We start from the raw sequence: 27,153 nt of genomic DNA on the forward strand, positions 1-27,153 counted from the left end.
TTAAGAACAATGGAACCAAGTCCTTGATTCTCCTTTGTGTAGGTGGGGGAGTAAAGGTCACCTTGTGGGTTTCTACTTTGTGGGTTTGATCGGTCTGTTGGCATTTGTGTGGGTTTTTAGACTGTAGCTTATACTGTTCTTATATTTGGAGTGATTCTCCCTTTGCCTCTCCAGCAGGCATCCCTACAGCCTACTTTTGATATGATCTCTTCTCATTGTGTATCTCTGGTGGGCCTGGAACTTGGTGTGTAGACCAGGCTAGCCCTGAATTCAGAGATCCAGTGTTAGGATTAAAGACAAGCACCACTAGACCACCTTACCGGTATAGGAAGTTGAGTGCTGCGAAGCCAGTGTCTTGTTTGGTTGGTCATTGCCTGTCTATCTTGAATATCTATCTTAGAGACTTTCATCCTTCCAGACTGAGGGACTCACTCACTGGGAAACCCCAGGGTATAGCCTATCACCGGGAGTTTTAGTTTCTGTGTTCTCAGACACAAGTCTCATTGTAGCCCACCTCGACCTAGAGATTCTTCTGCCTCAGCCTTCTTTTTTTTTTTTTGGTCTTTTTCGGAGCTGGGGACCGAACCCAGGGCCTTGTGCTTCCTAGGCAAGCGCTCTACCACTGAGCTAAATCCCCAGCCCCCTGCCTCAGCCTTCTTAAAATTCATAAGTAGATGTTTTAAATTATGTTTAAAATTCATAAGTATTTTGAGACAAAATAGTAGGAATTTTTTGTTGTTTGGACTTTTGAGACAGGGTTTCTCTGTAACATTGGCTGTCCTTGAACTTGCTCTGTAGACCCGGCTGGCCTCGAACTCAGAGAAATCTGTCTGCCTTTGCCTCTCTGTGCTGGAATTAAAGACTTGTACCACCACCACCAATTATGTTCTTTAAAAGAAAATTGGGGGGGGGGGTTGGGGATTTAGCTCAGTGGTAGAGCGCTCAAGCGCTAGGCCCTGGGTTCGGTCCCCAGCTCCGAAAGAAAAAAGAAAAAAAATAAAAAGAAAAAGAAAATTGGGGGAAAAAGGTGGTGAGAGCAAAAGTACTGGAGTGCTGGCCCAGTGGTTGAGAGAGCACAGGCTGCTCTTCCAGAGACCGAGTTCAAGTCCCAGCAACCACATGGCAACTCATTAACTGTCTTTAGCTCCAGGTCCAGGGGACCTGATACCCTCAGAAGTTCATACAGGCAAAATACCAGTGTACAGGAAATGAAGTTGGGCTGGAGCTTTGGCTCTCTTGATAAGTGTTGCATGCAGGAAGCCCTGTGCTCTGTCCCTGCTGCACAAACAGGACACATATCTGTAATCAGGAGGCAGAGGCAGATTGATTGCTAGAAATGCAAGGTCAGCCAGGTCTTTTGTAGGATGATCCAGGCCAACAGGGGCTATAGAGACCCTGTCACAACATGAACAGTGATCTGTGAAGATATAGCATGCTTATCCTGTAAGGTAGGAGGCACTGGATGACATCTGTTCTGTTGGGCTTCAACAGTGCCAGTCAGCATGTGTCGTACCACGGAGCTCTGAGTCCTAGTTCCTGGTTTTTTTTTCTGTTTTTTTTTTTGTTTTTTTTTTCCTGTATTTTTATTTGGTAAGCGAGGGTAGGTAAACAATTTAGTTTAGTTTCTTTTCAGTTTAAAAGCTGATGGTAGCAGGAAGTGCCTCTTCAGGCCTGGAAGAGTTTTTGACACTTTGCTGGGAAGGACAGCTGACTTCTTGGTTCTAGAGATCTTTTGAACACTGTTTTAGTAGTATATTGGCCATGAGGAATTTTTCTGTCTAGATTGTCCCAAGGTGTCGAAAGCTTTAAATAATACTCTTGCTTTAATGTATAGTTTATAGTGGCATCTTGGCTCTTAGATGAAAGTGGTAAATGGAGATGTTGAGAAACCTATGGAAGAGTAGCCTGTGCTCAGAGGTCTTGAAAGACTCCGTGTCTGGGAGAATTCTTGGGGAGATGACTCAGTGATTGAGACCGCTGACTGCTCCTGCAGAGGACCTGGGCTCACTTGGCTCTAAGCATCCATATGGTGGCTCAAAGCTCTCTAACTCAGTTACAGGAGATCCGATGTGTCTTACAGCCTCTCAAGGGTTCCTGCATGAACATGGTGCACAGAAAGCTTGGGGAAGCAGTTAGAGGGTCTTAGCAGTGCAGACCAGGTTCTTCTTCTCTGCCTGTGTAAAGCCTTCCATGGCTACTTGTTATTCCTGAGTAGGTTTATCCTCTCATTGGAGGGCTTGTCCTACCTGATGTGGCCCCTTTAGCTTTCCCACTTGGTGTGCTGGACGACTTCCCTAGCCTGGCTTCTTAGCTTAATCTCGCCACTTGCTGTCCTCTGCTGCAGTGAGTCCATCCATTTCTGCTTGTTCTTGGAGACTCCCAGTGGGGCAGCACTTTCCCCAGTGTGAGGCTTCTACTACAGTGCTCTGTGTTGTGTCTGCTGTTACCATAGAGCTTGTTTATCTCACAGTGAGTTTGTGCTTACCAGTTTGTTATACCTGTTCGGAGCCTTTTTTTTTTCCTTTTTTTTTTTTTTTTTTTTTTGAGATAGGTTAGCCTCAAATACAGCAATCCACTCTGCCTTTGAGTGCTAGGAGTAAAGGCGTGTGCGGCCACCACCCCGGTTTGAGGCATTCTTTAACGACTGGTACCTTTTGTCTTTTGTTTGTCTAAGGCATCCCTGGTGTCCTTAGTTGGGCGTCTCTGTGTTTGATAAAATATATGAACCTGCAAAGCCTTGTTGCTGTGCTTAGGTGACAAGTTTAATTATACATAATCACATTGCTTACCTCTACTCGGGTGCCTTGTGACATGTCTGGAAGGCCAGATGCTGCCAGCAGATATGTCAGTAGCACAATTAAACCGTTGTGACAGCACTACTCTGTGTATTAAACTACCCAAATGGTTCTTCACCAGCACAGGGGTCTGAAGCCAGTGCCACTTTCCATAGCTGTCACCATGGTCTATTACTCCCATTAAATGAGCTTAAAAACCTGCATGAAGGGCACACAGGGTGGCTTAGCAGGTCCTGTATCAAAAAAAGGGAGAGAGGGAGAAAAGGAAATGTCTTCATTTATTCCTCTAACAACACAAAATGCCTACAACCACATGGCGGTGTGTAAAATAAGAGGGCACCACCATTTGGAAAGCTCTAGTCACCTGAGCCCCTTCTAAGTGCTGCAGGCCAGAAAGAAGGCAGCTTAATCTCACCGGTGGGGAGGCCATCTTGTTGCTGATTTTAGACCTAATAGCAATTAGTAAGAAATTAAAGCCAAGCATAGTAACACATGCTTATGATTCCTGCTCCTGGGGTGAAAGCAGGGGATCCAGAGTCAAGACTGTGAGTTCCGAGGCCAGAGCTGGGCTACGTGAGGTTCTGTCTTAAAGGCAACAAAATAAAACTAATTTACAAATATGGCTTCTGCACCTTTAATCTCTCAAGTGCAGAGGCAGAGAGAGGAGGGTCTCTGAATCTGAGGCCACGCCAGGGCTGTACAATGAGACCCATGTCTCTGGGGGAAGGAGGACAAGGCCAGAATTACAAAGGCCAAACAGTGCAAATTACCCACACCTCTTAGTCAGCTGTGAACGTTTGTAGACCGCAGACTGTTTGCCTCCACTCTTTGAAGCTAGCTTTGGAGCCACTGAGTGAGCATGACTTCCTGTGTTGTGGAGGATGGAGAAAGATGGGGATGCCTACAAACAGCAGCAGGAGACAAGTGCTAAGCTGTCTACCAGAACTGCTTTCTGAAAGACCCCTGCGACTGTCTGCCCAGCCATATCACATGACATTCATTTGAGACAAGGTCTCACTGTGTCATCCTGGCTGGCCTAGGACTCAGAGATTGGCCTTCCTCTTTCTGAGTGCTGGATTAAAGGTGTGCACTGCCACCCCAGGCTTCATTCATTCATTTGAGAATTTCACACTCAAGTGCTGTTTATACAATTTTCATCCCAGGTTTTCCTCTCCAGCTCCTCCCATGTTCCTGCCACTCCCTCTCAACTTCTTGACTTCTTTTTTCTTTTTTTCTTTTTTTAAGACTTTATGAGTGCTCTATCTGCATGTACACCTGCACATCAGAAGAGGGCGTCAGAACTGGTTACAGATCATCAAAAGCGACCATGTAGTTGTTGGGTCAGGACCTAGGAGAGCAGCTAGTGTTAACTGTTGAGCCATCTCTCCAGCCCCGTCTTTTTATCAGTGTTTTACACGTGTACCCCTCCCCCCTCACTCACTTTCACTCTCGATCTCTCTCACCTCCACATGCATACACACACATAAATACAGCCCGTTGAGTCTACTTAATGTGGATATCTGTACATGTGTTAAAGGGGAGGGGGCTTGTCCCTGGAAGACAGCGCGCATTTATAGGACCTGGAAAGTTACTTGTTTCATAAAGATGAAATGTTCACTGTAGAGAGAATAGAACTACCAGGGTGGTTTGGAAGGTAAAACCAGTTGCTTCCAAACCTGGTGACCAGTCCCAGTTCCATTTCTGGAATCCATGTGGTGGAAGGGATATTGTTTTCTTGACCTCCTCATGCATGTGTGACACATGCCCAGCCTCGTGGGTAGGTGGGTGAGGGGTATGTGTGTTCCTTCCCTCCAGAAAGAAAATAATTCCCAAAGCAGATGGGAATAGTGTGCACTGCACTCCCAGTGTTCAGGAAGTAGAGGCAGGTAGATCGCCACAAGTCCCAGGCCAGCTAGCCAGGGCTACAACAGCAAGTTCTCAGGCTTGGGAGCAAGTGCCCTAATCCTCTCTGAACCATCTCATCTCTGGCCCCATGTTCCAGCCTTCCACTGTCAGTACAGCCTCGGGTAACCTCAAATATGCACACACACCTTAATGTGTTTGAACAGGAAAGGAGAAGCCAAGGTTCTATTACCTTCATGGCTCTAGTCTCTTTTAATCTGGGCTTGTGTGCATGACATTGACTCTTTGTGGGATGTTTCTGAGTTTGGGGTTGCTGGGTGTTTGCTCATGGGCATAGGTTTCGTGCTTTTGGCCAGAACACTTTAGAAATGAAGCTGTAACCAAGGGCCCTCCCTGGTGAGCAATTAATTGGCTGTCAGGTAGATCTGTTGTTTTCTGTGATACAACTTGATTGTTTCATTAGAGTTTGGTTTGGGTTCCTCCTCTCCATAGCTGGTTTTCCCCCCCTATTAAGAAGTGACTTTCCTCCATCTGTCCCTTTGTCTCACTATAAAATCAGTGGACTCTTTAGAGATAGGATTTCAGTGTTTAGCCCTGGAAGCTTAGTGTGTAGCCCAAGCTGGCCTTCAACTTCCTCTTACCTCTGGCTTCTGAATGCTAGAATTACACTTGTGAGCTTCTGTGGCTTCCTCTTTGTTTTTGAGATGGTGTCTTCCTTGTAGCCCCGGCTGACCAGGTCATTGCCATCCTCTGGTCTCAGCCTTCCAGGTGCTGATTATGATTGTGCGCCACCACACCCCTGTTTGGGCGTTGTACCCTTTTGTTGCTAGACTTGGTCAGTAGGTGCTATGCCCGTCCCCTTGTGGGATCCCTGTCTCCTGTTAATTGTCTTCACTGTAGGTTCATCTTACCAATTTCCCTCAGAAGCCTGAGACTTGAGTGGAGAATATTTAGAAATCAGGATTTGTTAATGAGCTTGGTTCTTGTTCCTTTGGCTTTATTTTGGGGGTACTACTAAATGAGTGCTCTGATTAATGATGGTGTTCAAGTGGCTTGGCCTTACCCCATCCCCCAACTATGAGTGTTTTATTCAGCTGAAATATGTTCTGCTTCTGTTGGTTGCTGGGTTCCTGTTTGTGTGGTGAGAAGCTGGTAACACCAAACCCACCTCAATAACCCAGGGACTCAGTACTCAGAGAGCAGCTTCACACACACCCATTAACCCACAGTCTTCTGATTCACAGTGTGCAGGTCAGTAGTGCCTTTAGACTCTGGGTTTTCTGTTTTCTCTTTCTTTTAACACAGATGAGCGACTTTATTTTCTGACTTCATCTGAACATATAGTAATCCTTTTTAAGACTCAACTATTAGGGGCTGGAGAGATGGCTCAGTGGTTAAGAGCACTGACTGCTCTTCCAAAGTCTTCAGTCTGAGTTCAATTCCCAGCAACCACATGGTGGCTCACAACCATCTGTAATGAGATCTGATGCCCTCTTCTGGTGTGTCTGAAGACAGCTACAGTGTACTCAAATCATTTTTTTTAAATTTACAGTAGTGTAGCACTGTAACACCACCAACTCCTCCATGGCTCTCCATTTCTCACACCATGTTTATCATATTTAAAAAGCTAATCTTAGGGGTTGGGGATTTAGCTCAGTGGTAGAGCGCAAGGCCCTGGGTTCGGTCCCCAGCTCCGAGGGAAAAAGAAAAAGAAAAAAAAAAAAAGCTAATCTTAGGCAGGCATTGGTGGTGCACACCTTTAATCCCAGCATTCCAGAGGCAGAGGCAGGCAGGATCTCCAGTTCAAGGCCAGCCTGGTCTACAGAGTGAGTTCCAGGACAGCCAGAGCTACACAGAGACCCTGTCCTAAGGGGTGGGGGTTGGGAGTGTAAACAAACTTAACAGCTCAGTCCCCTTCCTCTTCATTCCTGGAAGTATTTTTAACTGTGATTCTTCCTTTTTTTCTCTTTGTAGAAGAAACTGCAGAGGAAATCCGAATTGCTTAGTTGGGATTGGCGAGCACATTTGGTTAGGAGAAATAGATGAGAATAGTTTTCATAACATTGATGACCCCAACTGTGAGAGGAGGAAAAAGGTGAGTGACTGCAGTTGGCAGGACTTGGTTACTCTGGTTGTTGTTCAGTACCTATGATCAGAAACCTGTTCACTGCACATGCACCGCAGTGGGGTGGGGCTGCATGCCATCCCTACAACTCCCTCCCCTTTTAAAAAAAGAAGAGTGAATCACCACAGCTGTCAGTGATCTCGGTGACCTGTGTAGGTGTCAGGACAGGAGACACGTGGCCACATGCATTTGAATTTCTGCTTAATTTCAGAAAGTCTAGTTAAGCCACTAGTGACATTATAGTTGTATAAAGCTACCTGTGCTAGGGATCAAACCCAGGGTCATGCGCATGCTAGTCACCATCTCTGCATACACTAGGCTGCATCCACAGCCCCCACATACTATAAAGCAGGTAATCATGCAGCATGCAAGCCCTTCGCCTGAGGCCTTGGTTTGCGTTCTACTTCTGTGTTCTGTTACCAAGCAAGTTTTACTTAGAACCTAGAAAGTCTTAAAGGAGTGGTGCTAATTCAACAAGTTGCCATAGTGGTTTTCCTTTGCTTTCTAGGGTGTTGTCTGTTTTGTGAAATATGTTTGCATTTATATATAGCACAGTTAGTGTTTAAACATATGCATTGATACTTCTAACAAACCCAGCACGCATCAGTCTGCTGTGTTGTATTGGTATTTTCTGGGTTAAAAGGGACACTTCTTTTCAGTTCAAGATCTCTGAGATAGGGCCTCCCATCCTCTTGTCTTGCAGCTCTTTTAGAAGTCCTACTAAATGCTGGTGTTTATAAGTATAGTGAGAAGCCTGTGCACACATGCTGCAGACAAACCTCTAGAAACATCTAATTTTAGGTTTACATGGCTGGAGATGGCAGTAACCACATGGTTGCTCTCTAAAGTCTTTTTGCTTTGGGCAGCCACAATAGTGGTCAAACAGAAAAGGCCTTTGAAAGGTCTGTCCCCCTGCAGCTAAGAGGGGTTCGGGTGCTCATGCCAAGTCCATGAGAAGCAGGTTTAAAAATCTTCGGTCTGTAAATTTAAAAATAATGTTCTTGGGCTGGAGAGATGGCTCAGCGTTTAAGAGCAGAGATCCTGAGTTCAAATCCCAGCAAACACATGGTGGCTCGAAACCATCTGTAATGGGATCTGATGCCCTCTTCTGGTGTGTCTGAAGACAGCTACAGTGTACATTATATGTAATAAATAAATTAAAAAAATGTTCTTTATAAATCTCTAGTTTTGTGGAGGCTAACGTTGCTACTGTAACTCTTGTTTCTGTAGAATTCGTTTGTGGGCCTGACTAATCTGGGAGCCACCTGTTACGTCAACACCTTCCTCCAGGTGTGGTTCCTCAACTTGGAGCTTCGGCAGGCGCTATACTTATGCCCAAGCACCTGTAGTGATTACACGAAGGGAGATGGTATCCGTGGAGGAAAAGGTCTGTAGCGAATGGGGAGCAGGGGCTTCCTGCTGAGGGCGTGGCCAGCCAACTCTCTCATTTGCCTGCTACAAAGGAGGAAATAGGGTTGGCTCCATGCCACGGATGACACTATAAACATTCAGGGAATCCAAAGTACATCAACCAATAAGTGAAGCTTTTTAAAAATTATTCTTCTCCAGTGAAATATTCTGGTCCTCTTCAGGTACACAAGGAATTTAAGGCCATTGCCTGCCCCCTCAAGAATACTTTTAAAACTTTGTTCTTTGGTTAGAGAGATGGATGGCTCAGCTGTTTAGAGCACTTGCTATTCTGTAAAGAACCCGCGTTCAGGTTTCCAGTATCTGTGACTCCACTTCCAGGGAGTACCAAGCACACACATGGAACACACACACGGAGCCAAAACACATACACATAAAATAAAAATACAGCATTTGGGGCTGGAGAGATGGCTCAGTAGTTAAGAGCACTGACTGCGGGGGCTGGAGAGATGGCTCAGTGGTTAAGAGCACCCGACTGCTCTTCCAGAGGTCATGAGTTCAATTCCCAGCAACCACATGGTGGCTCACAACCATCTGTAATGAGATCTGATGCCCTCTTCTGGTGTGTCTGAAGACAGCTACAGTGTACTTATATAATAAATAAATAAATCTTTAAAAAAAAAAAAAAAGCACTGACTGCTCTTCCACAGGTCTGAGTTCAGTTCCCAGCAGCCACAGAGTCAGAGATTATGAGCATGTACCTCCTGCTTGGCTGGAAGTAGGTAGTTTTGTTTTTAAATGAAGCTTGCTTTTTTTCTTTTGATAGATTATGAGCCTCAGACAATTTGTGAGCATCTTCAGTACTTGTTTGCTTTGTTGCAAAACAGTAACAGACGATACATCGATCCTTCAGGATTTGTTAAAGCCTTGGGCTTGGACACTGGCCAGCAGCAGGTGAGAACAGCTTCAGTCCTGGGCTCCATGCCACCCGGCATCCTCACCTCCACGGGTGCTGAGGGGCTGAGGTGCTCCTTAGAGCTTTCTAGGGAAGATGAAGCCGGGCGCTTGTTAAAATGTAGGTTTTGACCTGGCATAGTGGCAAACACCTTTGATCCCAGTACTTGGGAGGCAGAGGCAGGGAGATGTGAGTTTGAGGCCAGCCTGGTCTACTTAGTATCAGGACACACTGATAATCTTTCTAAAAGCCACTCTGCCTTTGCTTGCTGACCAGTGTGTTCTGTGTGCTTGCCGTTCTCTTGTTTGATTTTAAGTACATGTGTGCAGACCATGTGTTCTTAGGTGGTCATGGAGGCCAGTGTGGGGGAAGGGTGTTGGGTTCTTTGGAACTGGAGAGACAGGTGGCTTTGAACTCCTGATATGGGTGCTGGGAACTGGGGGATCCTCCAGCAGAACAGCAAAAGCTTGAGTGCTGAGCCGTCTCTCCAGCCTGTGTGCTCTGTACTCTCCGGTTTTTAAAGTTGTGTTTTGTTTTTAATTTATTTTAAATGCTTGGCTGTTTTGCCTGTGTGGATGTCTGTGTACTATTGTCTCTGTCTCGTGCCTCTTCCCCGAAGAGGCTGAAAGGCGTCAGACCTTTTGGAACTGGTATTAGAGATACAGCTGCAGTACACCGGGAAGGCACTGGGCACTGAACCTGGGTATTCTTGTGCCAGAGCAGCCGTTTCTCCAGTCTGTCAACTCTGTTAAAACTGAGTCAAGTCTAGCCGTAGCCTTTGTGAGACGCTAAATTGGAAATGCAGGTAGTTTCTGAGTAGTATTTTGTTTTCATTAATTTAAACTGCAGGATGCACAAGAGTTTTCCAAGCTCTTTATGTCGCTGTTGGAAGACACTTTGTCTAAACAGAAGAACCCGGATGTTCGGAACGTCGTGCAGCAGCAGTTCTGTGGGGAGTACGCCTATGTGACAGTGTGAGTCTACTGCAGCTCTCCTGCCTGCCGTTACCTTTCATTTCAGACCCAGGTTATCACAGCGGTGGGTGACCATGGTGCCCACGGTGTTTATAGCAGTACAGTTCAGCAGGGACATGTAGAAGCAGCCACCTTGCCCATGGCAGTTGAGTGCTCCAGGTGTTGGGAGCTGTCTGCCTGAAGTCTTTGGCGGCTGTGTAGTGTGGGCTGAGATGTACGGTCAGAACTGGCTGGCAGGCTGAGTCTCCACCACTTGGGGAGGTTGTATGTAGTCCAAGAGAGGCTGATCCCCTGGTCAGGTTTTGTTGTTATTTTACATGTAATTTATGCGCTACAGTTTCTGTAATAATGATGGGAGCAGTGGTTCTCAACCCTCCTAATGTTTCGACCCTTTAATACAGCTCCTTATGTTGTGGTGACCCCATAAAATTATTTCATCATTGCCTTATGATGGTCCCTTTGCTGCTGTCTTGAGTAGTAACATAAACATAAATACCTGCTATACAGGACATTTGACCCGTGAGCGCCCACCATGAGAGCCGCTGGTGCAGGGTGTGTGCTGTAGTGACATGGGTGCTCTGCTCACTCTGACTTAGTGTTAATTGTTTCCTCGCAGGTGCAGTCAGTGTGGCCGAGAGTCTAAGCTCGTATCGAAGTTCTATGAACTGGAGTTAAACATCCAAGGCCACAAGCAGTTAACAGACTGCATCTCCGAGTTCCTGAAGGTACTTAATTGTCAGCATGTGTGGTTCTTCTGCTCGCTGGTGGCTCCCTGCCATTTCGGGTGGCATTTTGATTCATAGGTACATCCATTATTGGAAGCTTTCAAATGAGGTATACCTGTTTTTGTAAAGGTCCCAAGGAACTATAAAGCACCAGAGCAGTCTTCACCTTGACTTATATTTAGAGCCTTGTATGCTAATTTGTGTGTAAAGTTACAGCATATGCCCCTCCCTTGTCTCTGCTTTTTATATATTCTGAATTCTACAGAGGTGGCTCTGAGGAACCTTTGGCTATCAAGCTTGACCAGGTGGGCAGTTGTGATGGCTGCTGAACTTGGAGCACACAACTTCCTGCCTTTAAACAGCGTTGACTTTGCGTTCTCCCTTGTATACATTAGTAGCCGGAAGCCATTAATATTGTTGAGTTTATCCAGCTAAAGACTTCCCGAGTGTTCACTTAGTTGTTGACAGTTTTGGCGACAATAGGCATAGTCAGCTTCAGTGGAGGTTGGGGTGCAGTATGGCTGCTAGGGGCTCACTAAATTAACAAAAGTAGACAGAAGCAGTCATTCACCGTGGTGTAGGGAAGGATAATGCAGGGAGGGCTGGCTGTAGTCTGAAATGGGATGGTTACGGCCCCTGGGTGCTTTACAGGAAAGCAGGAGAAGGGTCTTTCTGGGCATCTGAGTCCCCAAAGCCCAAGCTGAGGTGGGACTGGGCCTGTGGTTTGAGGACAGGAAGGTATGTGTGGCATAGCACTTGAGCACATGAAGAGTGACAGAAAACAAATAGCTGGGGAGATGGTCATAGCAGAGAGGCCTGGTTGGAAGTCTGACTTGTACATCTAGTGAGACTCAAGGACCATCATGGTTGTTGTCGTGGGCCAGTCTCAAAGGACGCCTGCAGGTGCTGTCTCTTGAGAGGCTTGAAGGGCAGGGCTGCCAGGCCTGGGTTAACTGAAGTGCTGAGGAGGGCTGGCTGGCCGGCTAGAGTCAATCAAACTTCTACGCTGAGTATGAAGGCGAGAGTCTAGGGTCTGCAGGCCCGGTGAGTTGGAAGAATGTCTTTGCTAAATGGAAGAAGGCTGAGAAAGGCGGGGTTGAGAAGAACTGCTTGTGAGCTGAGGATAGACCAGGAATTCAAAGCCAGCTTAGCTACTTTAGGGAGAGACTGTTCTGTGTGGCTTGGTAGCAGAGAGGTTGCTCAGCATGTTGAATGCCAGCACCACACAGGGTACTTGCATGTGCACACACAAACACAGGTTGGTGTTAAACATGTCTCCCTTGAACATGAAGGAGGGGGAAGAACTAGAGCCATTTTTCTAGCCCTGACCTCTGAAGTAATTAAGGAGAAGCAACAGGGCTAGGGAAGCCGCAGAAGGCCGGGGAGGAGGAAGAGGAAGAGGAGGAGGAGGAGGAGGGTGGTAGTGGAAGGAGTGTGGTATCTGTAGTTGGATGGAAGCTGCTAGCTCATAGTTGTGTTTTACACCAGAGCTTTCCACACTTGCACACACCCTTCCTAACTAGTCTGTCTTGTTCCTAATCAGGAAGAAAGGTTAGAAGGAGACAATCGATACTTCTGTGAAAACTGTCAAAGCAAACAGAATGCCACGCGGAAAATCCGACTTCTGAGCCTCCCTTGCACTCTGAACTTGCAGCTGATGCGTTTTGTGTTTGACCGGTGAGTCTGTGCAGGCAACTGGCAGGGGAAGACAGTGGTAGAATGGCTCACATGGAGCCTTCATGATGATGTATGGCTGGACCTTCTTGGACCCACCATCAGATGATTAATGACACAGAGACTTAGTGTATTATGTATATAGCTTAGGTCTTGGCTTAGGTTGCCTCCCAGCTAGCTCATGTGACTTAGCCTGACTCTTGAAGTGCCTGTCACACCACACGTGTTGCACCCCCGCCCACATACGTCCAACTTTCTTCCGTGTCCCACTGGCGAATGTTATACCTGGTTATTCTCCAAAAATCCTCCCTCAGCCCAGAAAAGGTTTGCCTTCCCTGTCCTGCCCAGCTTTTGGCTGTAAGCTCTTTATTAAACTAATTATCAGGTGAAGGAGGAAGAGTTTACAAAATATCATAAGAATAATAATACCAAAGTTCCCCCGGAGCCCCTATAGAATTTGCAGAGGTCTTCAAACACTGCATCCCAGCAGTGGTGCAGTAAATTCCTCAGAGGCTAGGTGTATGCGGATAGGAGCTGGAGACGCCAGGAGAATCTGTGTTTGTAACCACTGTTAATTTTCCTTAGCTTTTTAACTAAAAACCATGAGGACCTGCACTGCCTTGATTTTTTTTTTTTCCCTGTTTGATTGTATATAATAAAATTCTCTCCATGGGAATGCGTCTTTCATCACAAAACTAAGGTAGCTTTGCACTTGGACACACAGTCTCTGCTTCCAGCCTGAACTGTTAGGTGTGAGAACTTATCTGGAGCTCAGCCTTTGCCACTGTGCACCACACTGCGGTGGAATCTGGCTGCTGTGGGGTTGTCAAGGATCTGGCAGCCAGCGTGTGCACACCTTCCTGCGGGTTTGACTGTCTGTCTTCTTCATGGCAGGCAAACTGGACACAAGAAGAAACTTAATGCTTATATTGGCTTCTCGGAGAGCCTAGATATGGAGCCATATGTGGAGCACAAAGGTACTGTTTTTCCCGAGCTGTGACTGGTGTTAGTCTGGGAGGGAACCGTGGCCTGCTCTCCATGTGCGCAGCTGCAGTGTCCTTAAATCCCTGTTTGCAGTCTCTGTCCGAACAGCAGCTTTTTGACAAGATGTGGCTTTCATTTGTAAGAGTTCACACATGGGGTTGGGGATTTAGCTCAGTGGTAGAGCACTTGCCTAGGAAGCACAAGGCCCTGGGTTCGGTCCCCAGCTCCTAAAAAAAAAGAACCCAAAAAAAAAAAAAAAAAAAAAAAGAGTTCGTTCGCACACTTAAATTTTACATGTCTCACCGGATGCTGTCCTGTCTCCTTTTAAAGCTCGAAATAGAAATGTGGTCCTGTATACTGTGAAAGTGAATATCTGTATGAACCACTCAGAAAGGAGGCCATCCCAGCATCCTGCTGTCCACTGGGTGCTTACACACTGTCCCTTTTCCCTCCCGACCATCCAATATCAACTTTTCTTTTATTCTTTCTTTGGCATTACGTGTTTCCCTGGGCTTGATAGTTGGGCTCACTCTCTTTGCCTCCTGGGATATTGTCAGGCAGAGATAACATGCAATTAGTCCTGCTGCACTGCTGCTGCTCTGAGTGGGGAGGGTTCCTGGAGAAACAGCATCGCAGGTATCTCTGTCAAAGTAGAAGTTTTTAGACAACACATAAAGAAGTCTAATTGGACAGCATGAATTTTCACCTGGATTGGCGAGTCCATTTATGCTTGACCTGATTACTGATTTACCGTCACGAGGCCCCTCCCTCTTTGAATTAACAATTTAGGTTAGCGTACACATTCGTGGTTCCTTCCCTTTGTCCTCAGGGTCCTCCCTCATGTTGCTCTGTTCCACCTCTAGTGGCTCAAATCTGCTTCCCACACCTGTAGTCCTTTACCTTGTCTTCTTCCTTCTTGAGGCCTCGCCCTTCATTTGCATTTTCAAGCTCCTTGCTTCTCTAGGGGGCCACCTTAGTTACCTCAGTCCATGACTGGCAGTGTGAAAAGGGACATAGTGTCTTCTGGTCCTGCTACCTTGGGCACACTGGCCTCTGCTTATCAAACCTGGGAAGAGATTTTCCTAGAGTGGGGGCAAGTGTGAATTCCTCCCTTAGCTTTATGTCTGGGACCCTCTCCTTAGCTGTCATCACAGAGTGTTATTCTTGAGGACCTCCCAGACTTGGAAATTTGTGGTCTATCTGAGGCCATGAAATTTTTTCCTCTTTTCCTGCTGCTTTTCTTTGAACTAGGGAACTTTGTTTTCTTCTGAATTACGACTGTAAAAGTTCATGCTTTACTTTCACTTATGTGTGAGTGAGTGAGTGAGTGAGTGAGTGCATGTTGACTGCACAGGGGCCTGATTTTCAGAGGCCAGAACAGGGCATCAGACCTACTGAAACTGGTGATTCGGGTCCTCTGCAAGAGCAGCAATTATTCTTAATCCCTGAGCCTTCTCTTTAGCCCCTTCTTACTTTTGAGACAAAGTCTTGCTGTTTAACCTAGGCTGTCTGTCTCCCAGTGCCAGGATTTGCAGGCTCTCCCTTCTTTAAGAGCTCCCTTCCTTCTTCCTCCCTCCCCCCTTTTAGATTTATTAACTATTGTATATAAGTACACTGTCACTCTCTTCAGACACCAGAAGAGGGCATCAGATCCCATTCCAGATGGTCGTGAGCCACCATGTGGTTGCTGGGAATTGAACTCAGGACCTCTGAAAGAGCAGTCAGTGCTCTTAGCCACTGAGCCATCTCTCCAGCTGCTTTCTTTTTTTGCCACATGCTCCCACTGAACTCGGTTTTTGTCAGGCCAGGTGAGCTGCAGGAATGTATCTGTCTCCATCTATAGGGCACTGGGATTGCAGACATATACCACCCATACTTTGCCTTTTAAAATAAGTCATTTTGCGTGTGCATGTTTTTATACATGCCAGGGTGCATGTATGAAGGTCAAGGAACCACTTAAAGTTGGTTCCCTCCTTCCCTTAGGGCCCAGGGGTTAAAGTCAGGTTGTCAGGCTTGCTGGTGAGCACCTTTTCCTGCTCTTCCCCGTGCCTTGGTTTTGAAAAGCAGGTGCTGATCATCAGACCCTCGTGCTCCTGTGGCAAGAACTATGCTAACCAAGCCGTCTGTCCTTCCTGTTCTTACATCAAGCCATTGTGTATAAACATCTTTGGCTTTTGCTTTTTCTTTTTTGGTGACAGATTCCCTGTGCATGCCATCTTCTGAAAGTGTATTTTTTCTTTGTGAAACTCATTCTCAGAATGTAGGCAGCTGCTTGTGTACACTGTACTGAAGCTATCCTTCCTTGGTCTCGGCCACCACTGTTGAGTGCAGTCCTATTCTTGTCCTTGTGATCGTCTTTCTGTCATCCTGTCTTATTTAAGGTCCTTTCTTTGGTCTTAGTGTTTGCAGTATTGACTGGATTTTCCATTATTCCATTTATTTGCCCTCCTCATGGAGGCCACCTGAGTGTTTTTAGTGCAGTGTTTGTCTGCGCTCTTCTTCCTTGCTCTCAGGGTTGTGGTCAGTTGCATTTTCTACTTTCTGCCTTAAAAGTTTTTCTATTCAGGGAAACCTGGTCTGAGGGTGAGCTTCCTCTGCAGTTTTCCTTTGGTTCTGGGTATTTTGAGGTGTCCTGGCTCTTCTATGGTTTTTACCGTTAGTTAAGTAGTTTTAAGACATTTGTTTGGTTTTTAGTTAATCTACTTTTTTTTCTGTAATCATATTCTTTAGTTTTATTTTAATCTCGTTTTCTTCATACTTAATTTTTCATTTATTTTTATTACTGAAGTGAAAATCTTTTTTTTCCATTTATTATATATAAGTACACTGTAGCTGTCTTCAGACACACCAGAAGAGGGCATCAGATCCCATTACAGATGGTTGTGAGCCACCATATGGTTGCTGGGATTTGAACTCAGGACCTCAGGAAGAGCAGTCAGTGCTCTTAACCGCTGAGCCATCTCTCCAGCTCCTGGGGTCTATTCTTGTGTTCCACCTTAATTTAGTGGGGTCTGTTTCTGCTGTCACCCATATACACCAAGGCTAGCTGGCCCAAAAGCTTCCAGCCACTTCTGTCTTCTTGTCCTACCCGAGGAGCAATGGGATCCTCCGTGGCCCAATTCAGAAATATCTGCTTTTCTCCTCAGCAGTATTTTTATCTTAACCTCGAGTTTTGATGTACATTCTAGTCTTTATTGATGTCTTTCTTGCTAAGTTACAAGGGTGCTAGCTAGGATTTTGTTGTTTGGTCAACTGGTATGGTATTTTCCTCCAGTAGTAAACAGGGTCCTACATATTTGTTCTTTATTGATTGAGTGATAGACCGACTATTATAGGAACAAGATAGTGAGTTAGGTATGAAGACTTGTTACGATAGTAATTGTCTCTGAGAGCTGTCACTTATTAGCAGTTCCAGGATCTATAGACACAGGATGGCTCCGTACAGTGTGGTTAAATTATGCTTGGTCATTGTCAGGTAGTTTTTCTTTAAGAGTTTGTTTTGGGTGATTTGTTTTTATGTGTGAGCCTGTTGTCTGTGTACGTGGACATTCCTTGTGCCTGCCAAGGTCAGAAGAAGGGGACATTAAGTCCAGTTATAGGTGGTTATGAGCCTCCCTGTGGAGGTTGAAACTATCTTTTATTTTAGTTGTGATTTTGTTTAAAGTTTGTGTTTATGTCTGAGTGTTTGGTCTGCATGCATGTTTATGTGCCATGTGTGTCTGACCCATTTTTTCTTCTTTTGAAATAGGGTCACTATTATCTATATATAGGTCAGGCTAATTTGGAATTTACAGAGATCTTCCTGGGGGGGGCAGTTTTGGGATTAAAGGTGCAAACCACCACACCTAACTTTTTCCAACCCTTAGAAGGTTTTATTGAGCTGAACATGACGGTATACAATTATACTTTCCCAACATTGAAGAAGCGGAGGCTGGTGAATTGCTGAGTTTTAAGTGCTTTCTCCATAGGGAAGTGAAGACAAGACCACACGGGCAAAATGAAGAGACTTTACCCTTTTTGTTGTGTTTTGTATTTTGGTCATTTTGAGACATGTCTAGTATTCATCCTTGCCTAGAATTTACCAAATAGCCCACACCAGCCTCTACCTTGCAGCAATCCTCTTGTTGGATTGTCACACTGTTTTTGTTTTTTAAGGCACGTATGTTTTGTAAACATCATCTTAGGTGGTCTTTGCCCAGTTGAGTTGTTTGGCTGTGCCTTCTGTTTGTCGTTATCTCAGTCTTTGGGGTGCTGAGCGGTGGGGGTGAAACCCCGGTGCTGGCTGTTAGGTATCTTGTTTGCATTCTGTCGTGCACATGAAGGACTGCAGTGATACTGGTTTATGTTCAAGCTCTCAGGCATGCTGTCCCCGAAAGCTGTGCTTATAAAGCCTTCTGTCTCTGCAGGCGGGTCCTTTGTGTACGAGCTCAGCGCGGTCCTCATCCACAGAGGAGTCAGTGCCTATTCCGGCCACTACATCGCCCACGTGAAAGACCCCCAGTCTGGAGACTGGTACAAGTTCAATGATGAGGACATAGAGAAGATGGAGGGGAAGAAACTACAGCTAGGGATTGAGGAAGATCTAGGTAAAATCTTTACGTTGTGAGTGCCCTTTTAAAACATAAATTTTGTTGATAGTGTCTGGCCCAAGATTAAGGGTTATCGGGGTCATTGAACCCCACGAGGCATCCTCTGTAGCAGTTCCTGTTTCAAGGATAACCAGACATTTTACCGCAGGGATGGCTGTGCCATGAAAGCAGGCAGGCAGAGGGATCCGCTTCAGTTACAGGGTTAGCAGGGGAAAGAAAGTTGGCTGACCAGGAGGATATTGTCTGCTAGAGGGAGACTGCGTGGTCCTGTTCCCGAGGTGAAGACTTAATAACTGTCACAGAGAAACTGGTCTGAGCCACAGTCCATGTCAGCCCTTCACCACTTCAGCTGTCACCCACCAACTTTGTTTGCCAGATGGCAGCCAGGTCTCCAACACTTACTTGCCCTTCTAGGATCTTTTTTTTTTTTTTTTTTTTTTTTTTTTGGGTCTTTTTTTCAGAGCTGGGGACCGAACCCAGGGCCTTGCGCTTCCTAGGCAAGCGCTCTACCACTGAGCTAAATCCCCAACCGCCCTTCTAGGATCTTAACTGAAGGTTTGGTGTTTTGAACCAGGCCCGGGTTGGCCTTGAACTCTCCAGTGGCAATCCTCCTGCCTCTGGATTCCTTGTCTTTTTTTTTTTTTTTAAATCAGTTTCTTTCATGATTTATTTTATGTATTTGAGTACACTGTTGCTGTCTTTAGACACAACAGAAGACAGCTTCTGTCTGATTCTATTAGAGATGGTTGTGAGCCACCACATGGTTGCTGGGAATTGAACTCAGTACTTCTGGAAGAGTAGCCACTGCTCTAACCCCCTGAGCCATCCATCTCTCTAGCCCTGCCAGTAAGTTTCTAGGGGGTTCCATTTCTTGATGTTGCTGGGATTCCACCCATGTGCTACCAGAGCTGGCCCTCAACCGCGTTGTCAAGGTGTCTAGTAGTGGAGGAGCGTTGGCACTCGGGCCTTGCTGACTCTCAGTCTTTGAACCTTATTCCGTTTATATACTCTGTTTGTTCCCCATCTTGTCATTGTTGCATTATCTGAGGACAAAGCTGAGGTGGAAGGCTGTGGAAGGCATTGGCTTGTGGTTTCAGGACATTCATGACAGACAGGGAGATGTGTCTCAGCAGCTCTGCTCTTAGGCTCTGGGGTAATGTGTGTTGTCCAGCCATGGTGAACCATGGAGAAGAGCGCTCACAAGCGCAAAGACCAGCCCTGCTGACACTACTTCCACAGCCAGCCTCAAAAAGATCCAAGTTGTGCTAAGCTCCAGTTTTACCCCGTGACTTTCTGCTCCCTAACTCACTGCAGCCTTTTGGGGGTGTTGTTTTTTGTTTTTGTAGGACTAGTGTTAAGATTAAAGTCTATTTTTATAAACCTTTGGTTATAAATAATTGTGATTTCATTTTGGCTATTTCTTACTGATTATTATAGTTTTCAACATAGAGTTGTAAGATTTAATTGTTGTTGTTGTTGTTGTTTTTTCCGGAGCTGGGGACCGAACCCAGGGCCTTGCGCTTACTAGGCAAGCACTCTACCACTGAGCCAAATCCCCAACCCCGCCCCCCCCGCCCCCCCCGTTTTTTTTTTTTAAAGGGAGCTACTAGTGGTGGCTTAGCTGTTGAAAATACTTGTTGCAGCTGGAGAGGTGGCTCAGCGGTTAAGAGCACTGGCTGCTCTTCCAGAGGTCATGAGTTCAGTTTCCAGCAACCACATGGTGGCTCACAACCATCTGTAATGGGATCTGATGCCCTCTCCTGGTGTGTCTGAGACAGCTGCAGTGTACTCATTTTATTTATATATATAATCTTTAACAAAAAAACAGCCACCAGGTAGGCCTGGGGGTGCGATATACTGCACTGGACCAGTTTAGATCAAGCCAGCTTCTGACTGGGCCCCAAGTGTAGTTATACATTCTGTGTTCAGCAAATAGGACTTTGCTTTTATGTCGTTTGTCCCGGGGATGTATTTTCATCTTTTAAAAATGGAGTGTTAAAGACAGACATGGTGGCACATACCGGTAATTCCAGCTTTTTAGAGGCTGAGGCAGAAGGCCGAGAGTTTGAGAGCAACCTTGGCTGAGGTGTGAGACTATCTCAGGAAATGCACCGAGTGTGACAAGAACGGGCACTGGGCTCTTCTCACACATCTTCAAATGGCCCGGTGGGTAAGAGTGCTCGCTGCCAAGCCTCTGGCCTGGGTTCGAGCCCTGGAGCCCACATGGTAGGTGACTCCCAACAGTTGTCCCCATGTCACCAGTGCTGCCTGTGCTTCTGCATGCACAGATGCACAGAACCCATCAGGACCTGCTGCATCTCTATGGCCTTTTAATGGTTTAGGTGTTTAGCTATTTTAGACTTCTGAAGTGTGTGTGTACTTTGCTGTCCATGCTCCTAGAGCCCGTGGAGCCAGAAGGGGGTGAGAACAGGAAGGAAGCATAGGTAATGTGGCCATGAGCTGCCACTTGCGTGCTGGGAGCTGAGAACTCTGGTCCTCTGCAAGAGCAGCCAGTATTCCTAACTGCTGAGCCAGCTCCCCAGCTATTAGAAGTGCTGTTTGTGTGTAGGTCTCCTGGGTGCCACCCATCTTGTTTTTCTGAGACAGGGTCTAAACAGCATGGCACTTGTTTAGGGCCTCTAATCCCCAGGGATCTGCTCCTCTCCGCAGCCTGAGCATTGAAATGGCAAGTGTGTGCCACTGCGCCCAGCTTTTCAAATGTAGACTCTTGGGGAAAGGATCAGGTCATGTTTGTGCAGTGAGCTCTTTATTCACTGAGCCATGTGAGGCATATAGTCCCTCCCCCACCAAACCTCTCTCTCTTTCAAATTTATTCTTTTATGTTATGAGTACACTGTTACTGTCTTCAGACACACCAGAAGAGGGCATCAGACCCCATTATAGGTGGCGAGCCACCATGTGGTTGCTGGGAATTAAACGCAGGACTTTTGGAAGAGCAGTCAGTGCTCTAAACTGGTGAGCCATCTCTCCAGTGGTCCCCCACCCCCAAACCTTAAACCAATCTGGTTAAATTGTCTTTTAATTTCTTTTTCCCAGCAGAACCTTCTAAGTCCCAGACCCGAAAACCCAAGTGTGGCAAAGGAACTCACTGCTCTCGAAATGCATACATGTTGGTTTATAGACTGCAAACCCAGGAAAAGAACCACACGATGGTTCAAGTCCCAGGTAACCACTTTTCCTGGATTGCTTTCGGGAATGCCTTAGAATTCTGTACTCCAGGTCAATAAAGACAGCCACCATATTGCTCATTGGGACAGATCTATCTCTTCAGTATGGTAAATGTTACTGAAAAGTGAGTGCTAGTCACCAATTTACCAGTTTCCCAGCCTTTGGAATGACCGAGCCTTGGGCTATTTTATTATCCCATTCCCAAGAAAGGCAGAAGCGATGTTTAATTTATGTTAAAAGGAAAAGGTAACCTAGACTGAAATTTGGCTTTTTTTTTTTTTATAAATTGTACAACAAAAGAAGTGGGAGCACTTGGTGGGTCCCATTTGGTGGAGCCACTTGATGCTTCTGTCCTTTGGGGTGGGTCATCGGGGCGGCTTCATTGCTGCTTAGGGTTCCTCAGCCTGGAGGTCTAGCAAAAGGTGACCTCTAGTACAGGTTTCCATTGCAGTATTCCTCCATCTTGGAATAATGTGTTTATCAGTGTAGCCTTTGTCTTTGGTAAAGGGGATAAGGTTGGTCTCTGTGTTTCTCTTTTGGATAGCCTTTCTCCAAGAGCTGGTGGATCGGGATAATTCCAAATTTGAAGAGTGGTGTGTAGAAATGGCCGAGATGCGCAGGCAGAGTGTGGACAAGGGCAGAGCGAAGCACGAGGAGGTGAAGGAGCTGTACCAAAGGTTGCCTGCTGGAGCTGGTCTGTGCGATATTCCAGGACAACACTATTGCCTTTGAATGCCTGGGGTTCTGTTCTGTGGTGCTTTTCTCTTTAGATGTTGAAAACATGTATATGAAAACCATCTCCTCCTTAGGGGCCTCTGAAATCATCATGCTAATTGGCAGTGACTAGACAGAATACCCAGTATACATTGCTTTGTCACGACCTCTTCAAAGTGGGAGACTTACTTAGGTCTGCACTCCCAAGCCGTAACGACTTTTTTACTGTGGGCAGGTGAGGCAGCTTAGGGGATAAAGTACTTGCCACCAAGTCTGCCAACCTTGAGTTTGATTTTTAGGACACGTAGTGGAAGGGAACTGACCTTACAGGCTGTCCTTAGCTCGTGTGCTTCCCCCTCCTTACCACGAATGTAAGAAAAAAGAATATTTTTACCGCCAGACGTGGTGGTGTATGTCTTTAATCCCAGCAGAGGCTGGCAGATCTCTGTGAGATGTGGGCAAGTTTCATGCTAGCCAGAGCTGTGTAGTGAATGAAGCCTTGTCTAAATTTTTCTCTTCTACATTTTTCTCTTCCAAATACCTGACTGGATCGCTGAGGCTCTTTTTTAAAAACCACTTTGTTCCCTAATTGTGTTAACTGACATAAATGCACACAATTTTAAATGTGAAATGTTGGGCTAGAAGTAGGAATCTATCTCTCCTCTGGCCTAGGCTTGCCCACACCACCTGGCGTTCCTTTTTGTTATTTGAATTTACCCTGTGCCTTCAGAGGCTGGGATTTGTTTGTGACAAAGCCAGCCTAACCCTGCATGTGGAAGAGAGCAGTGTGTCGGAACTTAAAAACATAAGTGTTCAAGCCCAAGTGTGCTGAGGTCTTTTAGCCTTTTTAAGTTAATTTGCCATTTCTGGGATAATTTTAAATCAAAGCCAACTTCAAGTCGCTATAGCGGTCTGTGTGAAAAGTCTCTAGATGTTCTCTCTGGGGACTGGTACAGCTCAAGGACAGCATATTGCTCACACGGATAGGTCCTGGTTTCTACCCCAGCACTCCAAAGGGAAAAATGTCATTCCAAACTGATGCTTAATTTGATTCAGTTCCTTCTTTGTGACTTGCTTCTTGAACTGTGTTTAAGTGCTAAAAGGGTCTCTGACCTGTGACTAGGAGGTGACCCAGGAGGCAGGCATTCACAGCTCATGGGCCTCTGTTTAAAGGAGTTGGTCGGTTCTACCAACTGGGGAGTCAGTTTCTGTACTTCTCACAAGGATAAGGACTCTTCCCCAAGACAGAATGGCATAGGCAGTGAGGAGAACAGGTACTTGTATCTGGAGAGGCCCTGGTCATGAGCCACTCTTCATGGTACCATGAGCTCCTCTGCCCTTGCCAATCAGGAGTCTCACAGAGTGGAGACTCCTTGTTCTGGAGCCACCATTGTTTTATATTGCCTTGATTTGCAAATCTTAGCCTATGAACATTTTTTTTTTGAAAGGCTGCCTGCTCTAAAAATCTAAGGCTTACCAGAAAGTCCAACTCTTTGGCCTCTGTTATTTACACTTGAAGGTGCTTGACTTCTAGGTAAATGGTTATATTTTTCGTGCTGTTATGATTTAAGACTCTTAACTTTGTTGTGTTCAAAATCCATTGGTTTTTATTTTTTGAACCTTGCTTTAAACTCACCTAAGATATTTGCCTTCTTTTCAAGATGGTCTTGACTCTGTAGCTCAGAGTGGCCTCAAATTCACGGCACTCCTCTTACCTCAGCCACCATGGTGCTGGGATTAGAGGAGCATCGCCATTGTTCTAGGCGACACTCTTTCATAGTCCCAGACACTGCAAGACCTATTTCCACAGGTAACGCCTCCTCTCTCAGGACTCGAGCACACTAATTCACAAGCAGCACACTAATTCACAAGCAGCACACTAATTCACAAGCCGGAAGGTCGTTGCTGTGAGGATTAAGTAGGATGTTAGGTCAGAATTGTGGGCACGGCCTCTGCTTTTTCTTGCTGTTCTTAACTATACAGTGAGATGTGATCTCCTCCCCGCCCCTAATCATTGGATCTTATATTAATTCATAATTTAAAATCTAAAATAGCAAACAAACTTCATTTGGATGTTTTCGGTGGGATTCTAGAAGTGGACTAGACAGTTTGACTCTGACCCACCGGTCTTTTCATCCCAGTACGTACCCCCTTGTGCATCTTAGCCATCCTAGGAGACCTCCTCCTTTTAGTAGCTAGGTTCTTTTGGGACAGGGCGTCACCCTACCGCAAACTGGTCTGGAGCTCACCATAATGGCCCTGATGGCCTGAAGCATGGTCAGCCTCTAGCCTCAGTCCCCTGGGGCTGAGCATCTTAACAGCTAAACTCGTTTGGTTTTTTTATTATTACTGTTATTATTAGCAATAGATGGTATTCTCTGTTCACCTCCTCCTGGAAGCTGGAAACACAGGACACCTGGAGAATTAGTCCTTATCTGGGACCCTGTATCATCCTGCCTACCTTGAAAAGCCTAATATTAAACATTACTCAAAACTTGGCTTTTGGACTTTGTACTAGAAAGTCGCAGTATCTTGGAAACTTTATTTCTCTCGGATATGGGTCACCCTGGCACCACATTGTTTTGATACCTCATCTAACCTGATAAACAGCCCTAAAATTGGGGAAATGTTTTGAGTATAACTGGCTATAATCTGACTTGGGGGTTAGGGCGAGACTACTACTGGGGACTGAACATGGCCAGCACACATTCAAACCTGTTACTTTTCCACTGGGCTGTACCTCAGAAAAGGCACGTGTGGTGCGGTTTTGCGTTTTCATTTATTTTTGGTGATGCTGGGTTTTGGCCCAGGGCTTCCTCATGTTAGACAAGTAGTCTACCATGAACTACAGCCCTAGCCCTTGCTGTGTTGATACCTTATAGAAAGCTACACCCATTTTACCTGTTCCATGTCATATGGTCTCCTCTTATATATACTGTTTGGATGTATAATTAACTTTTCTATATCTCTTTTCTTCCAAAAAGCTCAAAATGCTTCACATATCTTATCTTTTACCCTCAGCAACATCTCTGTGAGGTAGGTAGAAGGCAGGCGTCATTACCTTCATTTTGCAAACTAAAGATCTGAAGCATAGAAAGTTTAAAGGATTTGCTCACACTCACATTTCTTGAGGCAGAGCTGGATTAGACCTTGGTCTCCCCTTGAAGTTGCCACCTCACCTTGTAGCTGCCTTAGTGTTGATCAGAAGAGGCCATGGCTATCTAGTTTCAGGGCAGAAATGCAACTGACACTTCCTTTTTTTTAAAAAAAACAAAAACAAAACAGTGAAATGTTTTACACTAAAACTCAGTGGGAGTTAACCTTCTGTGTTTGTGACTCTGGGGAGAGTGAGGCTGGTCCAAGTGAGCTTTGCAGTAAGTGTCTGCCCTCACATCTCCCCGGAAGTAACACACAGTACAAATTCAGGGATTCAACCTCTGTATGTTTTCTCCTATGTTTTATGCTGGGACTCACTGGAGATTTTGTAAGTAATTAAAACTGTCCCTTTATTTTTAATTTTGCCTTTTGTGGAAATTTGGAACTCCCTCTCCCTAAATTAAAATTCATTTTGAGATAGTTAGTGTTCTTAATTTTTGAACTTCAAAATTAATTCTGTTCTAGCATGCTGCATCCTAGGACTCATCTCAAATATATTATTTTCTTGAAATAATGAAATAAATAGATCATAAAGACTTTGAGAAAGTCATTTTTTTTTCTTAACCCCAGCCTCCCTTTGGGTGCAGGAAAATTGAGTGTTGAAATGTGCTTATGAAGTGTGGTTGTAGCTGACAAGGTTAACTTGTAACTCAGGTCCTAGCTACTCATTTTAGTTTGTCACATACTTCTGAAAAGTAAGGGAGGAAGTGGCAGTTTTCCCGTTCAGCACACAGTGTCCTCATGGAAGCTCTGCTGTGCTCTCAAGCAAGGCACTTGGCTCTGTGGATGCCTCTTGGAGAGTGTGGCTAATTATGCCCGCTCTGTGCAGTTTGCATGCACAGGAGCGCTAGCTAACTGGGTTTACAGTCACCTCCTAGCAGTTCTTCTGAGCCTGCTGACTTTAACAAAGCTTGCACTGTCTTTTGGGTACAATGTCTTGTATCACTTAGTCCAAAAACTGTAGAAATACATAGTTCGCTCCCTTCCTTTCTCCCTCAGAGCCCTATGAGTTTGTCTCTCTTGAGTGGCTGCAGAAGTGGCTGGATGAATCAACCCCTACCAAACCTATTGATAATAATGCCTGCCTGTGTTCCCATGACAAGCTCCATCCAGACAAAATATCAATTATGAAGAGAATATCGGAATACGCAGCTGACATTTTCTATAGTCGATATGGAGGAGGTCCCAGACTCACTGGTAAGTTGGGGCATCTGCTCTGCTTGCAGGGTGACCGGATGGATTTACTATGTGGAACGGAAGTGAGGCTGGGCAGCTGAGGGAGTACAGGAACATAGGCTCCCCGTAAAGAGAATCCGCCACAGTACTTTGCCAGCTGACACGATAATCTTAGCCTGAAGCCTTCGGTTGGTTCATTCTAGTCTTGTTTCTGTAGGTTTAGGAGGTTATTTCTTAGTTTATAAACGTGATTAGTTCTCTGGACATTGAATTCTGAATGTACAGAGATGTATATAACTAAGAATAGCCAATCTGTTTGGTTCTGGCTTCTTCTCAGGAACTTTTCTATTCTGTTTGTTTAATGTATCTGAGTTGTTTTGTCAGCATGTGTCTACGCTCTGTGCCCCACAGCTTTCTTAAGCAGCTGGCAACATGGATCCTTTTCTGATCCCGGATGAGGCTGAGGGAATTGCATGACCTCCAGTTCCCCTTTCCTGAAGTCAAGTGCTATTTTTGTTTATGCACAGCATTTAATTAAGTGCGATAGGCCTGCCTATATAGAGGATTTTGCATTCTAATTAATTGCATTCATAATTAATAAACCATGCAATCATTGGGAAGCCCTTTTTTAAAATCTTATTTTTATGAATGTTCGGCTACGTGTATGTGTCTGTGCATCATGTACGTGTGTGGGGCCAAGGAGAAGCGGGTTAGAAGATGGCATCAGACCTCTGGAACTTGACTTAGGAGGAACTGAACCCAGGTCCTTTTCAAGAACAAATTCTCAGTGCTTCTATTTTTGAGAGAGTGCTGAACCAGCTCTCTAGCCCCTGCAAGCTCTTTGAAAAACTCACATTTCAGGATCA

The 27,153-nt window shown here is 45.5% G+C and overlaps 1 protein-coding gene across 24 annotated transcripts in view; it reads left to right on the top strand.

Annotated features, from left to right (window-relative positions):
• Usp48 (ubiquitin specific peptidase 48) overlaps nt 1–27,153 on the top strand; it is a 67,561-nt gene that overhangs the window by 3,436 nt on the left and 36,972 nt on the right. For 9 of the 24 annotated variants that reach the window (XR_015619916.1, XR_015619920.1, XR_015619923.1 and 6 more), the window contains 11 exon segments: nt 6,633–6,753; nt 8,014–8,170; nt 8,978–9,105; nt 9,956–10,080; nt 10,697–10,805; nt 12,349–12,482; nt 13,374–13,456; nt 17,870–18,049; nt 21,110–21,238; nt 21,786–21,935; nt 26,111–26,308. Coding sequence is in view for 5 of the 24 variants with exons in the window: in XM_087550111.1 (XP_087406237.1) it covers nt 6,633–6,753; nt 8,014–8,170; nt 8,978–9,105; nt 9,956–10,080; nt 10,697–10,805; nt 12,349–12,482; nt 13,374–13,456; nt 17,870–18,049; nt 21,110–21,238; nt 21,786–21,935; nt 26,111–26,308 (1,514 nt within the window). In the remaining 19 variants the exon portion in view is untranslated. 24 annotated transcript variants of the gene reach the window in all.

This window comes from Rattus norvegicus, chromosome 5 (genome assembly GCF_021556685.1).
Source record: "Rattus norvegicus strain SHRSP/BbbUtx chromosome 5, alternate assembly SHRSP_T2T, whole genome shotgun sequence".
In the NCBI taxonomy this organism is placed as follows: domain Eukaryota; kingdom Metazoa; phylum Chordata; class Mammalia; order Rodentia; family Muridae; genus Rattus; species Rattus norvegicus.